Source organism: Malus domestica, chromosome 15 (assembly GCF_042453785.1).
Source record: "Malus domestica chromosome 15, GDT2T_hap1".
Taxonomy (NCBI): domain Eukaryota; kingdom Viridiplantae; phylum Streptophyta; class Magnoliopsida; order Rosales; family Rosaceae; genus Malus; species Malus domestica.
Genome location: NC_091675.1, coordinates 44381663 through 44404846, shown reverse-complemented (window position 1 = coordinate 44404846; position 23184 = coordinate 44381663). Strand labels below are relative to the sequence as shown.

At 37.7% G+C, this 23184-nt stretch overlaps 4 protein-coding genes, 1 long non-coding RNA gene and 1 pseudogene across 6 annotated transcripts; 4 read left to right on the top strand and 2 right to left on the bottom strand.

Moving 5' to 3' along the window:
* The first annotated feature begins 2150 nt into the window (after positions 1–2150).
* On the top strand, positions 2151–2819 carry LOC139191956 (secreted RxLR effector protein 161-like). The gene has a single exon (XM_070812992.1). It carries the CDS (start codon positions 2151–2153, stop codon positions 2817–2819), a length of 669 nt encoding a protein of 222 aa, XP_070669093.1.
* A 1116-nt stretch (positions 2820–3935) lies between these two features.
* Positions 3936–6380, bottom strand: LOC103425249 (pentatricopeptide repeat-containing protein At4g18520, chloroplastic). The gene has a single exon (XM_008363335.4). It carries the CDS (start codon positions 6162–6164, stop codon positions 4311–4313), a length of 1854 nt encoding a protein of 617 aa, XP_008361557.2. The 5' UTR covers positions 6165–6380; the 3' UTR covers positions 3936–4310.
* Positions 6381–8631: 2251 nt separating this feature from the next.
* Positions 8632–13532, top strand: LOC103401924 (uncharacterized protein At4g37920-like; annotated as a pseudogene).
* A 694-nt stretch (positions 13533–14226) lies between these two features.
* On the top strand, positions 14227–19747 carry LOC103401923 (uncharacterized). Of its 2 annotated transcripts, none has more exons than XM_029093715.2 (14): positions 14227–14447; positions 14746–14861; positions 14991–15078; positions 15767–15866; positions 15953–16026; positions 16116–16187; positions 16446–16523; positions 16791–16915; positions 17171–17243; positions 17721–17782; positions 17863–18243; positions 18547–18649; positions 19067–19278; positions 19577–19747. In XM_029093715.2, the coding sequence occupies exons 2-13, from the start codon at positions 14785–14787 to the stop codon at positions 19241–19243; spliced, it is 1410 nt and encodes a 469-aa protein (XP_028949548.1). In that variant the 5' UTR covers positions 14227–14447; positions 14746–14784; the 3' UTR covers positions 19244–19278; positions 19577–19747. The 2 variants fall into 2 exon arrangements, with proteins under 2 accessions (XP_028949548.1, XP_028949549.1); XM_029093716.2 differs by having other exon boundaries at positions 14296–14447; positions 15953–16002.
* A 98-nt stretch (positions 19748–19845) lies between these two features.
* On the bottom strand, positions 19846–22653 carry LOC139192446 (uncharacterized). Its single transcript, XM_070814584.1, has 4 exons — positions 22614–22653; positions 22459–22553; positions 22047–22234; positions 19846–20472 (listed from the first exon to the last, which is right to left on the bottom strand). The coding sequence occupies exons 3-4, from the start codon at positions 22200–22202 to the stop codon at positions 19993–19995; spliced, it is 636 nt and encodes a 211-aa protein (XP_070670685.1). The 5' UTR covers positions 22203–22234; positions 22459–22553; positions 22614–22653; the 3' UTR covers positions 19846–19992.
* Positions 21394–21560, top strand: LOC139192447 (uncharacterized). Its single transcript, XR_011576614.1, has 2 exons — positions 21394–21425; positions 21470–21560. It is a non-coding gene; the product is annotated as an uncharacterized lncRNA (long non-coding RNA).
* Positions 22654–23184: the final 531 nt, after the last annotated feature.

The following is a 23184-nucleotide window of genomic DNA, read 5'->3' as shown; positions in this document are numbered from 1 at the left end:
GCACCATATCCTCAAATCATCTCATAGGCATCAATTACCTCCCTACCTTGGATTCCTACCATGCAATGCGTGTTCTTTAGGGAAGTTGAATACTCAATGTTCGATTACAAAGTTTATTCACAACCCCTCTAAGTTTCTTAAGAGGATTCAAAGGGATATTTGTGGACCTATCCAACCAACCTGCGGATGATTTAGATACTTTATGATGTTGGTTGATGCATTGACACGATGGTCACATGTTTGCCTATTGTCCACACGCAACACTGCATTTGCAAAACTTCTAGCACAAATTATTAAGCTAAGGGCTCACCACCTGATTATCCAATTAAGTTGATTTGACTGGATAATGCATGAGAGTTTACGTCACATACTTTTGACGATTATTGCATGTCAGTAGGGATTGATGTGGAACATCATATACCTCATGTTCACACCCAAAACAACATGGCAGAAACTTTCATAAAGCGCCTTCAATTGATAGCTCGGACTTTGGTTATGCTAACTAAACTGCTGGTATCTACCTGGGGCTATGGAATATTGCACGCAGCTATATTGGTCCGCATGAGGCCCACTGCTACCCAACCACATTCACCGTTACAGTTGGTCATTGGATAAGAGTCTGATGTCTCATATTTATGGGTGTTTGGGTGCACCATTTATGTGCCAATAATGCCGCCACTACGTACCAAAATAGGTCATCAGAGAAAAATAGGAATCTATGTCGGTTATGATTCGCCATCAATTGTTCGCTATTTAGAACCCTTGACAGGATATCTCTTGACCACACATTTTGCGGAATGTCACTTTGATGAGACAGTATTCCCATCGTTAGGGGGAGATAAGCATGCTAACATTACTGGAGAACGTCACGAATTGTCATGGTATGCTCCCACTATGTCTCATTTAGATCCCCGCACTGTCCAATCTAAAATTGAGGTGTGATGAATTATAGATCTTCACAGTATTGCTCAGAGTATGCCAGATGCTTTTAATGATCTAGCTAAGGTGACAATATCACATATACCTGTTGCAAATGCACCTGTAAGGATAGATGTACCCCACGTACGTCACCAGCCCGCTTAGGAAGGCCGACTGCCCCCGAAGGTGGGGAGGTCGCACCTTCCACGCTGCCCGGTACATTGATGGCTAGCCAATCATCTGCTCCGACCCTGAAGCATGGTAGACCTCTTGGTTCAAAGGATTCACAACCCCTGAAGAGGAAAATAGCACTAACTAGTGACCCTAGTTTGAATCCGACCATCGCTCACTCATCTGTTCCAACGCATGAGGTTATTCTAGATTACAGTGATGTCTTAGATGAGACAACCCGGCCTCCCGAGAATCGTGAGATTTTTGTCCACTACGCAGTATTGGATGAAGTTTGGAATCAAAATAAGATGATTATCGACGATGCATTTGCGTGCACAGTAGCTACTGACATCATGCTTAGCGATGACATTTAACCATGTTCCGTTGATGAATGTCAATGTAGAACAGATTGGTCAAATTGGAAACAAGCAATCCAGGTCGAACTCGATTCGCTTGCGAAACATAAAGTGTTTGGACCTATTGTTCCTACACCACCACGTGTGAAGCCCATTGGCTATAAGTGGGTTTTTGTGAGGAAGCATAATGAAAAGAATGAAATAATGCGATACAAAGCACGCCTCGTAGCACAAGACTTCTCTCAGGGCCCTGAGATTGATTACGAGGAGACGTATTCCTCTCTAATGAACGTTATAATGTTCCGCTACCTTGTTAGTTTGATAGTTTCTACAAAACTGAATATACAGCTTATGGACGTGGTAACCGCATATCTCTATGGGGATCTAGTTACAGAAATATATATGAAAGTTCCATTAGGACTTCCATTGACTGGTTCAAATAGTTCTAGACCACATAACACTCTTTCAATTAGGTTGATGAAGTCACTCTACGGATTGAAACAATCCGGATGAATGTGGTATAACCGTCTGAGTGAATATTTGACAAGTCAGGGCTATGTGAACAACGAATTATGCCCATGCGTGTTCATAAAGAAGTCACATTCTGGATTTGCAATCGTTGCAGTTTATATCGATGACATGAACCTCATCAGAACTCCCACATAGCTTGAGGAAATTGCTACGCACTTGAAATCACAATTTGAGATGAAAGATCTTGGGAAACCTCGATACTACCTCGGCCTGGAGATCGAGCATTGTTCAGATAGAATCCTTGTACATCAATCGAACTACACCCAAAAGGTGTTACAACGTTTTAATGAGGATAAAGCGAAGCCTTCGAGTACACCTATGGTCGTTCGGACTCTAGATAATAAACGAGATCCCTTTCATCCAAAGGTAGATGAAGAAGAGATTTTGGAACCCAAAGTTCCTTACCTAAGTGCAATTGGGGCTTTATTGTACTTGGCTCAATGCATTAGACCCAACATCTCTTTCAATGTTAATTTTTTGGCTAGATACAGTAATGTGCCCACATACAGGCACTGGAATGGTGTTAAAAACATTTTTCGCTACCTCAATGGTACGATGGATTTGGGCTTGTTCTATACCCACGAATCTTCAAGTGTTGCCTCCCCCTATGGTTCTCGAATTGATTCTTGCCTTGTTGGTTACGCATATGCTAGATATTTGTTTGACCCATATAGGGCACTTTCTCAAACAGACTATGTCTTTACCATTGGAGACACGGCTATATCTTGGAGGTCTACCAAGCAAAAGCTAGTTACGACTTCTTCAAACCATGCTAAGATTCTTGCCCTGCATGAAGCATCGAGTGAGTGCTTTTGGTTGAGAGTAGTCATGGAACATATTTGAAGTACTAATGGTCTTACTTTTGTCGTTAACCTTCCTACAACGATCTTTGAAGACAATGCAGCATGTACCGAGCAATTAAAGAAGGGATACATCAAGGGAGACAACACCAAGCATATAGTGCCGAAGTTCTTTTACTCTCATCAGCAACAACAACATTAGAACATTGAAGTCAAGCAAATCCGTTTCTAGGACAACCTGGCCGATCTCTTCACCAAGTCATTGCCCAAGTCTACTTTTCAGAAGCTTGTCCAAGGAATTGGTATGCGTAAATTATCTGAGTTGAATCGCTTGTAGTTCTCTTATTTAGAAGTTATGTCTAACTCAGGGGGAGTATCCAGAAGCATACTCACTTGATCTTAATGTACTATTTTTCCTACGATTAGGAGCATTTTCCCCCATTGGGTTTTTGCTACTTAATGAGGTTTTGATGAGGCACCTATCCTGAGATGATCATGCTCCGTTGAGTTCATTACTTTCGTCTTGTTTGACGTTTATTTTAGACATAATGCATACTTCTTACTTTTCTCCTTAGTCTATGGGTTTTTGCCCATGCCTTGGGTTTTACCATAGTGAGGTTTTGTGAGTTTTACTACCAATGCATACTTTCTTTATATTTGAGACTCGCGTTCACCCGTTGTGCCGATGACTTCATCAACTATTCTACCTTCTTTGCTGAAGATCTAATGCGATGGTTTGTTGAGTATTTACACACTCAAAGGGGAGTGTTGCAGTCATATTTAGAATATTAATGTGATTGTGTAAATCCTAGTAGATCTAGGAATATCTCTTATATTCCTATTAGGAGTTGATTACCTATTAAGAGTTGTAATCCTAAAATGGTAATGTGTTTGCCTATCCTACTGCTATAAATAAAGGCACAATAGGGGTGATACAATACACACCTCAGAATTAAATCACTCTCTCTTCTCTCTTAATACCGCCAACCCCCTCTCTCTCTCATACCTTAGATTAGTTCAATCAAATAAGCCTACAACAGACAACTTAATAAAGCAAAATCTAACTTAAAATCCATGAATTATTAGAAAATCCATTTTCTTGTTTTACTTTATTAACTTGTCAAATATTTTAAGATTTTAGATTGAAACTAATATGATCTTGTCGCTAATATACGTGGCTAATTAAACTGAACGTATATTTACATAAGCTACGTTCAGTTTTGCTACATTCTACATGCTAATTCCTCACAGCAGAGTTCAGTATTTCCAAGGGTCCGTAACGCAGTAACATTCTCCGACTCTGAACAAAATACGAGGACCGATACATAACTTGATTGGAAGTTACAATGCTGAATTATCCCTTCCTTTATATTAACGAGTATATGTGATCTCAATGAGGAGGTCGTGGCAATTTGATCTTGACATTGGCTTCCTCTTCCTCCTGTCAATTCAGTTTTATATATCTGGTCCGGGCAGGGAACCACATCTTAGACACAATTCAAGCTTAACCTGAAGTTCTTATCAGGCGATAGGATCAACTAGACCGTAGGCTACACTCCAAAGAAGGATCTATCTCCCATCCAAGATCTCCACATGCAGTAAGAACAGTGGAAAGGATGTAATCATCCACCTCAAAACCCTCTGCTCGCATACGGTACATGAGCTTCATAGCCTCTTGGCAGAGACCATTCGTTGCATAACCCACTATCATAGCCTTCCAAGAAACCAAATTACGTTCTGGCATGCTGTCAAAAACTTCAAATGCCTCTGTTATGTACCCACATTTTGCATACATATAAATCAGAGCGCTACCTACAAACACATTAGACATGGCAGGACTTTTGTTTGCAGAGGAGTGAATCAATTTACCGTGCAGAACAGTTTCCAGCTTAGCACATGCTTTCAAAGCAGATGAGTAAGTAAACGCGTTGGGCTCCACCCCGTCCTCCATCATTTCTTTCAAGAATTCAAGAGCTTCAGCCTCATGCCCAAGTTGTGTACAACCAGAAATGATTGCAGTCCATGAGACAACATCTCGTAAAGGCATTTGTTGGAGGACCCTTGTGGCATTGGAGTACTCTCCACACCTACAGTAGAACCACACTAGAGTACTTCCTAGGTGTAAGTTGGTTTTGAGTCTTTCGACCGAGTTCTTGACTATCTGTGCATGAACTTCTCTCCCCATCACCGAATTCCTAATCCCACCACAAGCTCTGAGGATGCTTACAATGGTCAAGTTGTTGACCAATATGTTCCTCCTCTTCATTACTTGAAAGAGGTATATGGCCTCCTCACTGAGGCCCTTCCGCGCATACCCTGCTATAATAGATGTCCATGTAACTGTGTTTCGGTTTCTCATTCCATCAAATACATTTCTCGAGTCTACCATCTCCCCACATTTTGCATACATATCAACTAGAGAAGTGTCTATGAAAATATCATTCTTGTAAATCTTCTTAACTATGGCACCATGCAACTGTCTCCCAAATCCTAATTCCTTCTCTTCCCCACAAGCCTTGAGAACACCACACACTGTAAACTCATTCGGAGAAAACCCATCACTCAACATCTGCGAGAACAGCGAAAAAGCCTCCTGTCCATGCCCTTGTTGCGAACACGCAGTGATCATAGTTGTCCAACAAACAACATCCCACTTCGGCATCTGATCAAATGCGCAGAAAGCACTCGCTAGCTCTCCGCACTGCGCATATAATTTAACAACGGCGCTGTCAACAATCAAGTTGCTCCAACCCCCTTTCAAAACACCACAATGAATTTGCTTCCCAAGCTCATAATCCCCTCTCTCACTACATAAATTTAACAAGCACACAAACATCTTACCATTCGGCACAACCCCATCATTGATAGCTTCCTCAAACAACCCCAAAGCCTCATCGTCAAAACCAAAGTTCAAGTACCCATTAATAATGGCGGTCCAAGAAACCACATTTCTCAGAGTCATTTCATCAAACACCTTCCGGGCATCCCCCAACTTCCCAAAAACCAAATACGCACACATCAAATTGTTGAAAACATACGTAACCGGGTTCGCCAAACACCTCAAAACAATCGCATGCAATCTCCTCACTTCTTTCAGACTGCGACATGACCGAAGCCAAAGAGCAAGCAAGTAGGGCCGTAAGCTTTGGCTCAGCGATTGATGAACCGAAAATTCAGCATCTGGGTTTTCGTGGGAGCTCGAATTCTGAAAATCTGACGCAGAAGATGAAGTTTCGCAAGAAAAACAGCGAAAATTTGATGAGGTTTTGAGATAATTAGGCTTTGAATTCGAATGCTTTGTGTGTTTTGGCGGTGGAATGGAGAGCAGAGAAGGTGTTTGATAAAGGCTGATACCAATACGTGGTGGCAAGAAAGTCGGCGAAAGCATTGCCTGTTTTGCAGGTTTGAAAAATCCCGCGAAAGCAAAGGAGAAGTCAGGCACAGAATCTGGGTCTGAGAGAGCTGGGCTCCGCTTCGCATTAAAAAACCAGTGTAGGTGGTGTAGCCGCCAGCTTTCAAAATATTCCCCTAATTTTTTCTTTACCTTTTGTGTTGCCCAAAATAACTTTGCACATGGATCTTCGGAGAAAAATAATTATGTTTAGATGCAGGTTGGATTTCTACCAATTCTCATCTCTTGACGATAAATTATTAAACCCACCAATGATATTTCTTTTTTTTTTGAAGAAGAAAATTAATAGGAAACTAATGAAAATGGTTTGAAAATTTTGAGTTTGAATGATAAGGACAAAATAAAGGGTAAAGTGAATTAACTTTTTAGTGTAAAAATGTGGTTTTTCGTTAAAATGAACAGTATCTGGAGCTTTTCGTTAAAGTTTCCTAAATTAATTTAAAGAGAAGCCTCGATAGCACTCAAAGCTTCAAGAATCAAACAAAAAAGTGTTCTTAGCTTGGGTAGGTACACATAGACCTGTAAACGGGTTGAGTTTATCGGGTTTGGGTCAGGTTCAATTCGATCCAGTAAGCTAACAGGTCATCCGAACCCGATCCGTTAAGTTAATGGGTCATCCGAACCCGACCCGTTTCACCTATTAACATTTTGTTTTTTAGCATTTCAATACAATTACAAAACTGCAAGGATGTATAAAAGGGTGCTGACAATGAAAAGGGTACTAACTTGGATATAAAGTTCTGTGAGAGCTTGAGAATAAGAGAAGGGGCAAAAGAGAGAGAGTAGAGATGGAGAGTGAGACAGAGGGTGAGAGAGATAGAGAGTAGAGGGGGAGAAAGAAAGAAGAAACATCAGCGCTGATCACTCATATATTTCATGCATTTATATCATCCATTTCTAAAGTTTTTGTGATGTTTTTATGTTAAAATTGTAGCAATGTACCTTACCTTGTGTTAATGTACAGTTAATTGTATTGTAGGATTAATTTCAAACAAAATGGGCAGAAAAGAATAGAGAAAAGACAGAGTGCATTAAACAAAGGAAGGAAGTGAACTATCAAGGAATAAGGAAAATAAAAAGAGGAAAGGGAGAGACTTGCGGACTGTGCGGGGAAAAAAACAGAATAAGAGGCTGCCTTGGGCAGCTTTAATAAAAAAAGGCGCAAACAGAGGCAGGGGAGAAAACAAACGGGGAGAGAGAGAGGAGGAATAAGGAAAATAATAAGAGAAAGGGGAGGAGACGCAGATAGAGGGGAAAGACTGGCGCAGAGAGACACGGGGAGCACAGAGAGACAGAGAAGGAGCTTCACTCTAGTTTTCTTGGTTTTATCTTCTCAAACCCATGTTTTACTTTTGGTTTAATTTGATAATTATGTGTAACTAATTTTTATTTTGGCTAGAGGTTAATTCAAAGCCATGAATATATTTGTAATATGAATTGATTACCTTCAGTTGTGATTTCTGAGTTGTGATTTAATTTGCTTAACTGCTTGATTGATAGCTTATTTTTTTATGTCGATTAAGAATGCATACTTAATTTACATGCATGAATTTGACGCTAGAATATAAGGGAGTTTCACCTAATCGTTATGAACTTATATTCACAAGTAGTGAAGGTTGCTAGTCACAATCACGTTAAGTAAATTCTTGGCATAAGTTTCATGCAAATCATAGTAACGAGTGCCTCATCAATGCTTATGTTTTTCATAGAATTTAATGATTCTTGCTTGTATCTCTATTATGCAATTCATGTAGGGAACTTGTTGGGAATGTTTTGGGTTGTCGTATGCAATCATCCAACCCAATAACTTGTGGAAAAACTGAGGGTTAATTAGTGCAATTCACGGTTAATTTGGGGCGTTGAGATTTACAATTTATTGAAAGAACAACTGAAAATCAATTTAGGTTGCATATGTGTCATGTGTGGAGAAGAACCCTCTAGCTAGTCTGTAACCTATCCTTTCACCTTAATTTCATGCTTTTGTCAATTCTGTAATTTATTTAAGTTTAATTTACTTCTCGTCAAAACCAAACCCCCCCCATTATTAAATTATATTATTTAGTTAGTTTTCATTGTTGTTAGTCTTTTAATTCAATTTCCGTCAATTTCAGTTCCTAGTGTCTAATTTGATTGTTTTCATTATTTTGAGTCATTCTAAGTGTGTTTCGAGTTATTAGAGTTTTTAGCCTAATTTTGTGTCCTTGAGTCTTGTTTAATATTTTTAAATTAATTTAGAATAGATTAGCAATCCCTCCTAATCCCCGGCCTAGAACGATACCCTACTTACATCTATACTACAATTGTTAAAAAGAGGGTTAATTTGTGTGCTTATATATTTCGCATCAAGCGCGAGGAAGATAAAAAGGCTCTAGCCTCTCGGCCTGCTATAAAAATCATGAAAGAAATTTAAAAGTACTAACTGTGGATGATGTCTTCGAAAAGGATGGAGAGGAGGGTTGATCTGCAGATCATGGAGTGGGAGGTGCAGCGTAGGAGGAACTGGAACGGCTCGAGGGAGAAGATTTCTTGGGAGAGATGGTGGAGGGAGCGGAGGAGGGTCTGGTCGGAGAGCTTGGGCGATATGAAGGTCCCGTGTGGTTATAATTTATAATGGGTGCTAACGGGTTTACCCAAAGTGATTCGTTATTTAACGGGTTGTTAACGGGTTCACTCATTAGCGATCCGACCTGTTAAACATTTATCCAAATACTAATATTAACGGGTCGGGTCCAAAATGTCAGGTCTACACACTCATCCCAAACATATAAATGAGTACAATTGTGCTCAAGGGTGGTAAATAATATCTGCTGTGAGGTTTGCTTCCCTAAAAACATAATTTCATTCCACTTAATCAAAAATGAAGCAAGCCACTTAATGTCATCATCGATGGTTCTCCCACCAACGCTATTGTTTTAGTAAAAAAAAAAATTACTTTTTCTGACAGAAAATTTTATTTTTTTGTTGGGGTGAAAGAAGGTTTGGGAAAAATATTTGAATTTGGTAAAGGGTTTTAATATTGAGAAGAGAAACATTGTTTAGTTTATTAGCGAAATAGTTATTTATTTAGTTTGTATCAATTATTGTTTCAAAATTTTCAAGTTGCTTATCATTGATCTGGACAAGAGGATATGGAAGCCCCCTTGGCACCTCATCTCAATTATTGAAGACATTAAAATGGTTGGTTTCTAGGTTTCTCAATATTCAATGGTGGCATATTTCTAAAGAAGCTAATTTTGTGGTTGATGAGCTTGCTAATGATGGGATGTCCGTGTCTAACCCCCACTTTTAGGATTATTGCTTCCCTGCTTCCGCATTAGATGCTTTGAACCTTGATTGTATTGGAACATGTTGTTTTAGAGATATTTTTATTTAATAAAGTTATTTTCCATAATAAAAAAGGGCATTAATATTTGCATATGAGGTTTACTATTCCATTTCTTTATCCCACAATGTACTTTTGTCTTAAAATAAATTTGGTCTTCATCTCATTTTTAATTAATTTGATCACAAATTCTTTTTAACTTCACTAGAAAGGGCACGTCAAATTGAGAAATATACTCTTGCCAGATGTTTTTGTTTTGTTGTTAGGCTCAAAATTTCATCCTTTGGTAATTTAGATAAAGTCAGTGTGTTTCAATAAAAGAGATTATAAAAGCAAACTAGAAAATAAAAACTAAAAAAATCAAACGAAAGTAATAAGTGATTAATTACCGGTGATTAGAGTCTTTCTCTTTGACTCAATACATCTCGATTGAAACCATAACTCCTCTCCTTGTGTCGATTCGAATATCACTTGCAATAAAAATTAAATGAAGGTAAGGGAATGATTTCTTCTTTAATTTTGTCCAAAAATTGTTTTTTGGGCGAATTTCCAACAATTTGAAAGTTATCAAAGAAACCTTTAAAAATAAATAAATAAATAATGTCACTAAACCCTGTTCATTGGCCTGAAAAGGTGTCACTGCAAACTCCTCCATGGTTTCCACCACCATCCTCCAACCCTCCTGTTCTTTCCTACTCAGAGCCCCTAAAACCGCCACCAGAGACCGCGTCTCTTCTCTCTTCTCCATCAGAACCTCGCCGAAATCTATCTCCCTATCTTCTAGCATCACCTAAGGTATGAACTTTATCCGTTGTTTTATTTGATAATTACGCACTTGATTCTCCATTAGTGGGATTTTCATGAACTGTATTGGTAGTGTGCAAGTAATTGTCGTTTTAATCCCCCGTTTGGGGTTCCAAATTCACAATTTGAGCTTTTGGTTTGAGGGTTTTTGTTGCTGGTTTGAAGTCACTCTGCAACAGAGAGCTGCGTTGCTTTCGATTCTTCGTAAACTGGGTAATTTTAATTAGCACTAAGCATGCTAGTAATTGTGTTTCTGTGGTATCAAAAATTTTGTGTGTGTCATTTGTCAAATTAGGAAGTGAGAAAAATAAATATGTATATATAACGTGTCCGAAAGCCACTTAATATTACGGTCTAGTGGTATTCATCTCTTCACTTGTAAGGAAGAGATCTTAGGTTCGATTCTCGCCTAAGGTGAATTTGAACCACATTATTACTAGTCAATTGTGGGGCTTAGCCCACTCACCACTCCTGTGTAGATAATATCGTTTGTTCGAAAAGAAAAAAAAACTCGTGTCCCAAAAGTATCAAAGAAATTGGGAAATATTGTGTTGGTTTCTTAGGAGGTACTGTTGTTGTATCTGTGTTGATGATGTTTGTTGCTGTTTTGAAGTTGATTTTAACAGATATCTGTTACTTCTGCTAGGTTGTGACTTGGTAGTTAAAAAACCAGTCAGGTTACGGTGGTCCTCTGTAGTTGCTGCCACGGTTGGTGATACAACTGCAGTGCAAAATAGTTGTTCTAGTGGACAAGAGTTGCCCGTTTCTGATCTTCTAATCCCACATCGGTTGAAGATCAGTCCAACGGAAATGGTGAGGAAGGGGAAAAGAAAGGTGGTGTTGGGGGTTTGGATGACCACAAAATGATCCGAGTATGTGACAACCTTATTGAGGTTTTTCTGGTTGACAAGCCCACTCCAACTGACTGGAGAAGATTATTAGCTTTCAGCAAGGAATGGGACGATATCCAACCTCATTTCTATAAGCAGTGTCAGGACCGTGCAGATACTGAGGATGATCCTGGAATGAAGCATGAGCTAGTACGGCTTGGACGGAAATTGAAAGAGGTAGGTATTATAAACTGCTTAAGAGTGATACTATCGCACTTGTTACCTAAATGTCTTTTATTGAGATGTGGGTGAGTTAACCATGTCTTTCTTAAGACAATACTTGTTGGGAGTTAAGATTAAACGGATGTTTACAATTTCAGGACTGTTCACTTGTAGTGATGAAATTTATTATTAGTCTTTCCCTTTTAATGATGACTATGAGGAATCGATCTGTTTGTGTTTGTTTTATTCAAGGGATGGTTAAATTTGTTTTGAGTTTGTTTGCTGCTAAATTGACAGTGTTGGGGTGCTACTCTTTCAAGGTTGATGAAGATGTGCAAAGACACAATGAATTTCTTTAAGTCGTTAGAGGGGCTCAATCAGAAATTAGTGAAATACTTTCCAGGCGTCGCAAAGATTTCACTCAAGAATTTTTTGTGCATCTCCACACTGTTGCCGAATCCTATTACGACAATCCAACAGAGCAAACTGGTGAGACTATTTACCATTTAATTTTTCTAAAAAAGTGCAACCCATTAACAAATATTGGTATCATTTAATCACCATCTTCCTCCTTGCCTTCATCCATCATATACTTAGTATATTGTTAAAAGAGACAAATAATTGTCCTGTCTTCATTAGTAAGCATGTCACACATCTGTCCTAAATTCTAATCAGCAGTGTGGCTAAAATTTCGTAACCATTATTTTGTGGGTAAAAATTGTTAAAGTTTCATTTTTGTATGACTAGCTTTGGCAAGTATTGGAAATAAGTGCTTGGCTGCTGTAAAAGCATATGATTCTGCAAAGCATTGAAGCACTGAATGCTGCAGAGTTGAAATTTCAAGATATTATCAACTCTCCTACTGTTGATGCCGCTTGTAGGAAGATCGATCACTTGGCTGAGAAAAATCAACTCGACTCAGCATTGGTGATGATGATCACAAAAGCTTGGTCAGCTGCCAAAGAGTTGAGCATGACGAAAGATGAGGTGAAATGATGGCTTGCCTCATAAATACTTGTCTCTCGTAATTTACATTTAAGCTGTCGCAACACTATTGTTACATATCAAAGGTGCAAGATCGATACAACTTACAAGTATCATTTTGACTACTTAGTGATAGAAGGGGGTCAACCTCTTCCATAAACATGGATTCAGGCAATATAATAAAGTTGGACTCTCATGTAGATCTCTGCTATAGTTTACATTTTAGCATTAGGGTCATTGACGATCCTAGAATGATTTATATGAACAGTTTACGGAGACACATAGTCTACTTAATGGAATTATTTATCTGTGCCCCCCCAACGGAAAAGAACCAAGAAAAACAGAAGATAGACAATTTTTCATTTGTTTGGTGGTGTAATGCTTCTGCTAATTTTATTCTTTGTTTTAATAGGTAAAGGACGTACTTTATCATATGTACGTCACCGCAAGAGGTAATCTTCAGAGATTCATGCCAAAAGAAATTTGGATACTTAAGTGTCTTCTCACAATTGAGGATCCTGAGGAGCTTCTGGCTGCCTTACATGATCTATCTACCCCAGGAGAGGAACTTGAAGGGACGGATGTTGATAACCTTTTCACGTATGCATCAAGAACTCAATTACTCTTACTATTAAGTTCGTGGTATAGTAAGAAGTTTAATGGTTATCCTCGGATTTCAAAAGCTCATCTATGCTCTCCTTTTCTCTCCTTGCCATATTTTGTCAGAACCCCGTTGCAGCTGCACACCTGGATGAAGGCTATTGTGGATGCTTAACATTTCAGCCAGGAAGGCACTCTAATAAGGGAAGCAAGAGACCTCATGAATCCAAAGATCATTAAAAAAATGGAGGAGTTGAAGAAGTTAGTCGAAAACAAGTTCCTGTGACAAAGATCAATACTAATCTCCTTGGCCGTCCATTTATCTCAGATCAACTTTGGATATTCAAGAGAACCGTAGCCATGAATCTTCGGATTTTCTAAAGTTCCTGGTAGCATGAGCTACAAAGCTTGGAACTTCAAACATCGAAATGATCTGTCAGCCTTATAGGTTAAACATGTTGTAGTTATGTCCTGGGATTTTGTAGTCTGATGTACACCAAGCCTTTTTTTCACTGTAAACTACACAGCTGTTAAATTATTGGCTCATTAGTGTGAAAATTAATCAATTGTAAGTCCTTCTCATCCTCCGTGCTAAATTAATTAACAGGAAGCTTTATTTCTCCACAATTGAATGCGCAATCTTGTTAATATGCTTTCACTTGCTATCTTATGTTGTCAGATTATGAATTTTAACCTATTCACTTGACAAAAAGATATGCCAACTTTTGTTTTGGTCGAGTAAGTTATGGAGTTGAGACTACTTAAGTGGATCGACGAAAGTTGACCTTGATTTTGTTTTTCGGCCGTAACCAAGGATTGATGTGGGTTGAGGATTTATCTCCGATGATATGTCGCTGGTTGGTGGTATTCCTAACTCATGTGGACCTGTTGTAGGTTCAAATTGGGTAATTTTTCCGCATGACTGCTATACATTTGTTTTATCAATCCATTTGTGTTATAGCATGTGCATTTATATTAATTTGAGTATTGTTTTTTATTCGATTTGTAATTGTATGTTGCCTTTGGTCATATTCATGTTGATCAATTTACCCTAAGTAATTCAGCCATGATTAAGATGTTCATAGTGTCCATCCGATTAATATTTTTGTGTGACATCACACCGTTCCTATCATCAGGGCTTTGCCAATTCACTCATGTTATGATGGTATCAATTATGTTGCTTACTCATATTGTAACATGTCATCAAAAATCCCACGTGACTGACCGTAAAATATTTCTCCTTAGAGGTTTGGGCTCAAAAGGCGGGCCTTGGTATAACTGTAAAAACCCGGCCCATTTTATAGTTTCGTATTTTTTATTTTATTCTTTTCCATCTGCCAAACGCCCAGCGAGGCGTCGCCTTCTCATCAGTAATCAAATTATTACGATGAAGACGAAAAGAATCCCAAAAATTTCGACTTCACTTCAGATTACAGATTTTTGCGCGCAATTTCAAACCTCCGTCGTATAGATTGTACGCCGACGACTCAGCCGCCGGTAACTTTTCTTGCTGTGTTCCCTCTATTTTTTCGTGGATTTTCGATTGCCAACAGCTTGGAATTAAGAGGAAAAAAAAAAACAAAATATGCAACTTCTAGGTTTCATTCACACAATTTTTTTTAGCTGAAATTTGAATTGGTATCTAATCTCTGCCTCAATTCTGTTCGATTATTTATTACTGTTCGTCTGTTCAAAATTTGGTATAAGAAATTTGAAGTCTTAACATGATTAGCAGTATATGAATCAATTTAGTTGAATTGGTGCTGAACGGATTTGGATGCTGATTTTTTTTCAGCAAACAACCAGGCGTAGGTTGATTCGCTGTTTCGGAGGGATGAACCGGAAATCTAGTTGTGCTATTTGTGAGAATTCAAATCTTGCTTCTATCTGTGCTGTTTGTGTGAATTACAGGTATGATATGTGAACTTTGACCGTTTTTCGAATTTATGGGCGATATTATGAACTTATTCGAATCATTATAGGGTAAATAAGTATAACAATTCTCTTTAATCGTCTTATAATTGTGCTTGCTGTTTTCAGATTAAATGAGTATAACAATTCGTTAAAGGTACTGAAGAGTCGTCGTGATTCATTGTATTCAAGATTGACTGAAGTGCTTGTCACAAAGGTGTGTATCTGTCTTGGAGCTTGGAAGAAACGAGGTTTCTCTTTCTTTTCTGTTGTTTCGTTTTGTTTTTGCATGCATTCAAATGGCCTGTATTCCACCAAATAGAATGATCAGCTAGAATCCTGTAAGTTAAGTAGAATGAAAATGGTTTTTCCCAAGATATTATCTTTTGTGTTCATGATATTATTTATGCAGTATAGTATTTGCAAATGCCCGTGGACTTTGACATGATTGAAATTCGAAAGTGTTCCGTAGGATCTCTATTTTATTCCAAGGGGAATATCAAATATTCTGAGGATGCAAAGATGGGTCATGGACTGTAAATAGGTTATGAGTAGGAATACGGTTTGTGACATGAAACCATTCCACTATTACTTAAAAATTAAAATGATCATTTATTGTATAAAGATAAGGTTACTCATTCATCTTCGTTAAATAACTTAATCTTGAATAAATGTTGGGTAACCCATATATGTGAAATTTGTCCATTGTGATAAAAAGTCGTTGGGAAGTTCCATTTTGCTTCTTAGGTGTGTGCACGAGTATATATTCTCTTGTTCTTTAACCTATTAATGTCACTTTTCCAGTAGACTATAGCATATGAAATCATCAGAGTTCTGTACAACTTATTTCCAAATTTAAGGCATCAGAATAGTTCACTTATACTGATGCTTTACACATACTTCAGGGTAAGGCCGATGATCAAATAAATTGGAGAGTGCTTCAAAATGAGAAGCTTGTGAGATTAAGGGAAAAGCTCCAGCTTAATAAAGAACAGCTTGTGCAAGGTTGGTTCCTCTTGTCAAATATTGTCTAAGCTGAATTTCATTGATGTATTTATATGAATTTGTGAGACTGACTGAGATGTTTACAGGGAAGGCTAAGATTGAGAAGACATCCTATGACCTCAAAGTCAAATATGGGGTGCTTGATTCGGCCCTCTCTGTGGTACCTCAATGTTTTCGAATAATTTAGTATTTAACTCCATCAGACGATCTTTAAGATATATCTTGACTTCTAAGTTTTCCTATTTGCAGTTGGGAAAGAATCGTGTGGAGCAACTGGATAAGTTCTATCCTAACCTTATATGCACTCAGAACTTAGGGCATGTAAGTCATTTTAATACTCCTTAAACTATAATTACTTCTTTGATCTTTACTAATTAATGGAAATTAGTATAGCTTTCTTGTACAAGAATGCATGATGATAAATAACTATGTCTTTATTTTGATCCATTTCACTTTGAAGTTATGCTGTCTTGATGGGCTTGAGATATATCTCTGATCTGTATTATTTTTTCCTTCTCTTCTTGACATGTCTCTTATTTGAAAAAAAATAATAATGCGTGTTGCATTCTCTGAATGCAGATGGCCATTACCTCGGAATGCCTTCATAAGCAGTCAGTAGTTATAAAACAAATATGCAAATTATTTCCCCAACGTCGGGTAAGCACTTTAAAAATAAATGTGTCTTGACTTATTTACACGACTTATAAGTTATGATCATAATTGTATTCTTTATTATGAACTCAATTTTTAATTATATTGATACACCTTGATGACCGTGTTAAGCTTTTGGCTGACTCTTATAAGTAGAATTATTGAGCACCCAATTTATTTATTTATTTATTTATTTTTGAAAAAACAGCATTACTATAGTTTGGGGCTAGGGTTGTTAAATCTAAATTTTTTAATGTTCATTCTTTCATTTAGGTGATTGTAGATGAAAAGAAGAATGATGGATCTGGTGGTCTGTATGATCAAATTTGCAATGCATGCTTACCAAGAGGGCTAGATCCACACTCAGTTCCATCAGAAGAGCTTGCTGCTTCCTTGGGGTAATCTCTATTTAAAGTTGTATATCCAGATAAGCTTTAAAGAAGGATGCTATTGTGGAACTTGATAATATTTAATTGCTATGTTATCTGACTGAGATTCATCACCTTTTCCTGGAAAATGTCTTTGTTCCTCTTGTTGTATTTGTTATGAAGTTAATGTTTTGTTATTAGTTAAATTATATCCAGTTGGATCATTTTTAGCTAAGGTGATATCACATTTTACACTGATAACCGATCGCTATGGTTGGAGAGCAGGTACATGGTTCAACTCCTGAATCTTGTTGTTCATAACTTAGCTGCTCCAGCACTTCATAACTCAGGTTTTGCGGTAAGTTCACCCTCCTGATTAACTTAAATATTCTTTGAAGACCATGGACAAAATGTTTGAGGGGTTTAAAAGTACTAATGATGGTTATAAAATATATCAAAAACGTTCTGGAAGTAATGGGGAACTTTGATATTGTACACTCACTGAAATTTTCTTGTATATAAAGTGAAGGTGATTTATGTGTCAAATTAAATTGTTCATATGGTTACCTTATAACATTTGTTTTTATTTTTCTCAATATTGGGAAAACTTTTGGTTCGGGAGGAAAGTATACCTTCATTGGGAACATCTTCCAGTGAAAGCATTTTTATATTTTATATTTTGGAGGTGCGCTTTGCTTCTGGAGAGACATTTGAAGCTTCCTTAAAACCTGCCCGTTGAATCCTGCAAACCATATGTGCCAATAAGTTTTTTATGTAGTAGTTATGGATTAGTTATACCTGTGTTTTGTGCTAAATTTGGATTGTCTTACTTCAGGGTTCTTGCTCTCGGATATGGCAAAGAGATTCTTATTGGGATGCGTACCCTTCTTCTCGGAGGTACTTTGGCTAGATATATCAGATGACATGGCATAATTGGATTTCTCACCCTGTTGACTGACCAACTTATGTTATTGCAGCAATGAATATCCCCTCTTTATACCACGCCAAAATTATTGCTCCAGTAGCGGGGAAAATTCTTGGTCTGACAGGAGCTCAAGTAATAATTTTGGTGTTGCTTCAATAGAATCCGTGAGAAAACCACGTCTGGATTCTTCTGGTGGTAGCTTTAATTATTCTTCTGCTTCTGCACACAGTGTTGAAACGCACAAAGATTTGCAGAGAGGGATTTCACTTCTTAAGAAAAGTGTGGCATGCATTACAGCGTACTGTTATAACTCACTATGTTTAGATGTCCCTTCTGAGGTATCTACATTTGAAGCATTTGCTAAATTGTTGGCCACATTATCTTCTTCCAAGGAAGTTCATTCTGTGTTCTCGTTGAAAATGGCTTGCTCGAGGTACATTGTCCAATAGCTCCTTTCTTTGTGAAATGTGTTGTGTGTTTTCATTTCAGTTTCATTGTGCAGAAATGAAGTAGTAACTGTTAACTTTAAAAAAATTTGGACAGACATGAAGTCCTGAACTTCTGAGAGAGTTTTTTCTTGCAAAGTAATAACTATTATCTAGTTTTAACAATTTTTGGATCTTTATTCCTGGACTTTAAATGGTTTTCTTAATACTCAATATCTTGTCAAGGAACTCTACGGGCGTGCCATGGATGGTATATAAACATTGATTAGAATTCCTCTTTTAACTTTCAGGTCATGTAAGCAAGTTAAACAATTAAACAAGTCTGTGTGGAATGTGAATTCTGCCATATCGTCAACCACTCTGTTGGATAGCGCACATGCAATGGCACTAATGGTATGTTTTTGGGCTAAAATCAGTTTCGTTAGGAGATGTTGGGTTCTTAGTTTATGTACTTTTTTTTCCTAATAAATCACGCCATTGGTTTACCCTATTAGTAGGACTTATGCTCTGTCGTGACTTTTGAAGGAATATCCGTTGTTCTCCTTTTTCTCACCTTTTCTTCACTATGGTCAGCTGCTGGCATATGCTACTGGGCAGCATGTTAATTGACATGATGTGATCCAAGTTCAAACAAGGGGCATATAAAGATAAACAATCATAGAATCCTTGATTGGTCCCTAAATCTGACGGGATACTTTAATACCTTGAAAGTCTATAATTGCTTTCGTAGGAATGATCTTGTTACATAGCTGTTCATTGGATACATAGATACCGTACTCGATTTTCATACATTTTTCTTTTGTTATGCAGAAAAACTTAAATGAAAACAACCTTCTTTGTTCCACTGAGTTGTCTGAAGAGAAGAATGAATCCCTTATTGAAGGATGGGATATTGTGGAACATCCGACTTTTCCCCCTCCACCATCACAGTCCGAGGATATTGAGCATTGGACTCGAGCCATGATCATCGATGCTAAAAGAAAATGATTTGGTGCTACAACGGGGTCTATCCGCCGCTTTCCGTAAGTTCACCGCTTGAATATTTCTCTTCACAATTTATGCTTGGAACTCTTTGAATACTAACATTGTCACTGAAAAAAAGTCAAAAATCGGTCTAATTGTTCATACTTCAATCGAAACTAGTTAATATTGTATGTTTACTAATCACAACCAATATTATGTTCCTAATACTATTATATTTATGACAGTCTCTGTAGTTTTGTTTATAATCTGAAATTTTTTCTAGCTACCAATTTAATTTATGCATCCTTGAAATTTAACGTTTCTTCTGTTAATTTCTCTTTTTTCGGGACCGGACAGGTAAATCAAGGTAGAGACTTGAACATAACGTAAGGCCGGCGGACCTTGCCGGGATCTGTAACACTCTTGCAGGGTTTTAATTTGGAATTAACTTTATTTAGCTTGTACATAGAAATAATCTGGTGGTTGTATATTCTTGTAAATTAATATAGATCGGCAGTTTTACTATTATTATTAGCTTTAGTTACTCTCTATCCTTGAGATTAATTATGCTTTAATCCTTGAAATTAGCAGCCAATAAGATGTGATCAAATGAAATCCCGGGTCAATTATCTCTCTAAACTAAATATTATTGGAACAAAATGTGTACGAAATACAATAAAATTAGCTTAAACAGTTCTGGCAACGGAGCCCTATGAAAAGAGTACAAAGTTTAACACCATTTGCAGAGTCGGTAAATTGGAAAAGGGCTGCTTTCACTTTTTCCTCTTCTTTGGGGGCTGAAGGGCCTCTTCCTCGTCCTCTTCTTCATCGTCCTCGGGTTCCTCCTCGTCCACAATTTCCTCCTCGTCCTTGACCTCGCCTTCATCATCGTCCTCGTCGTCCTCATCATCTTCATTGTCTTCATCTCCATCATCCTCGCCATCATCCTCATTGTCGTCGCGATTATTGCCATCTTCCTCCTCTTCACCATCTTCGCCTACTTCGCCTACTTCGCCTACTTCGCCATCCTCTCCTCCGGGCCCGGCTTTGGAGTTGTTGCTTTTCCCATTAGGGTTGTTCCCAGCGCCTCCATCTTCCGAAGATAGCTCCTCTTCAGTGTCTCCAAAGCCACCGTCATTGTTCTTCTCTTCGTCTCCATCTTCGTCCCCATCAACTGCTTCGGAGTTGGAATGCTCACTCTCATTGTCTCCATGACTTTTCTGTCCACAAGTTGCTGAGAGCACGAAAGGATCCTGAAACCAAAGGACCACAGGAGTTCTTAAAAGGTTATATTTTGCTACCCAATACCTACAACTAGGGATGGGCAAAATACCCGCGGTTATGGATAACCGTGGTTACCCGCCCATTTAAATTTCACGGTTACGGTTATGGGTAACCGTTTAGATAATTAAACGGTTATGGGTATAACTGTTTACCCGTGAAATTTAAATGAGTGATTATGGGTATTAACCGTGGTTATAAACGGGTAACCATTTACCCATTTATTTTATATATGTAATGTTGAATATTTAAAATAAATAAATAAATAAATAAATAAATATATATATATATATAGATATATATAGACACATACATACGGGGCTGTTTGACAGGGGATGAGAATATATATATATATATATATATATACACACACAAACACATACGGGGCTGTTTGACAGGGATGGAAAGTTGGGTTATTAACCCAACAATCATCTCTCTTCAATTTGAATACTGCATCTTTCTATTTTTTTTTTTTTTTTTTTTGAAAACTGGAACAACAAAACCTGGGCTAAGAAGCCAACCAAACAGAAAGCCAACACAAGGCAAACAACAAGCAGAAGCTAGAAAATCCTTGGAGGGATTAATATTATGACAATTTTTTTTTTTAAATTTTTAAGTTGTTAAAAAACATGTAGACGGGTGAAAAATGGGTTATGGTAAAAAAAAAAAAGGATAAATGGGTTAAAAAGGGTAAATTGGTAAACGGGTATTAAACGGTTACGGTTAAATGAGTATGCGGTTATGGGTATGGTTAACCGTTTATAAATGGTTATGGGTATGGATATAACCGTTTAGGCAATTACCCAACGGGTAAACGGTTATGCGGGTAAGAGCATAAACGGTTATGGGTAAATTAACCGCGATTACCCGCCCGCATAACCATTGCCCATCCCTACCTACAACAAAATGTAAATAATATGACTAAGTAGTGTTCGGTTTAGTGATATTTTTTTTTTAAGAATATAATAGTTAATGGAGTTGAATATCATCAATTAATGATCACTGACGGAGTTTGAATCCAAACCATCATGCAAAGGCTTAATATCTTTCCACCACTTGATGCGGACAGGCAAAAATTAACCAAAAATGATTTGTGATGTACAAATAATCCTAATTTAGATTTTCTTTATTTTTCTTGTTTGTTTGGAAAGGGGAATTTTAACATATATTACAGGTGGCAAAGATTTTCCAAATCCAAACTGACATGACAGGTGATGAGATAAATATCTGATGAACTACAAGAAAAAAATAAAAAATTTATTTTATTTTATATTTTAAATAATCAAATAAACTTGTACGAGGACTGTTGACTGGCATAACAAAACAAACGACACACACAGAATATCCTATCATCATATTCTTCGCAATAATATTTAATAAATAATGAATATTTTCAACAAAATCAATAAATAATGATAAATTGCAGTAGTAATTAAACATTTTTGAGGAAAAATCAGAGGAAACTGGAAAGCAGATTTTTATGTAATTTCGAATTAAAAAAAAATATAACGAAGAAGAAGAAAAAAGCTAAAACTGGACTACTCACCTGAGCGAAAGAAAGCAAGGCAGAGGCGGTGAGCAGATTAGCAAGAAGAGCATCCCAGGCGCACGTTAGCAGCAAGAGCTGACCAAACGTAGCTTCGACTAGTTGAACGACAGCAGCACCACCACTACTCGACGACGTACGCCTTTTGGTCTCCATTTGTACGGACTCGACGACGTACGCAGAACGCCCTGTCAAGTCAGACAACGATCCAGGCAGACCGTCAGATCTATTCCCCCTCTCGGCCCCACCGTTAGATCCGCCAGTAAAATTACAACTTTTTCACTAATTTTAAATTTATAGTAGAAGAAAAATAAAATAAAATAAACTGTAATAATAGCAATAGCAGGCAGCCGGAGAGTTTCCGGGAAAACTAGGAAGGGAAGAAAACGACGACGTCGGAGAGAGTGGTTACCTGAAGAGAGCTGAGAGCTAGCGAAGTTTGAAGCAGCTGGTACTGAAAGCTTTGGTTTTCTTAGAGAGAGAGAGAGAGAGAGAGAGAGAGAGAGAGAGATCTGGTACTGAAAGCTTTGGTTTTCTTAGAGAGAGAGAGAGAGAGAGAGAGAGAGATCTGAGAGTTGTGAAGCTTGTTCGTCAGCTGTTGTGGTTTGGTGAGAGAGTGAGTTGTTTGTTCTAAAGCATCAGGAAGCTTTGCGTAGGAATGGCTTTCATTTTGAACCGTTGGATTGTGATCCTGGAGAGAAAGGTTCTTTCTCTCTCTCTGTGTTTCTTAGAGAGGGGGGGGGAGAGAGAGAGAATGAGCTTAAAAGTTGGAAATGAATGAAGTATGGTCAATGGGGCAGCATGGGCAGTGATACAGTGCCATGCTTCTGCTGCCCGAAGAGCAGTCAGACTTCCGATATAATAACTTTTTCTTTTGTAGTTGTTTTTATTTTATATCGTCAAGTCAACATTTGTCGTTTATAAAATTTGAACTTAGATATTTTTTATTAGAGTTGGGGCGTTGTGACAGTAAATCAAATCATGGACAAAAGTAAATTCCTTGAGCATATAATAAGAGAGAAACACAATACAAGTTCTACATGTACACAATAGTGTTTCCGATCATCTTTATTATTCGGTTAAGTGTTTAGTGCGTTAGTGAAGCATGAAGACTTTCCTCCTTCCGAAGAATGAGCAA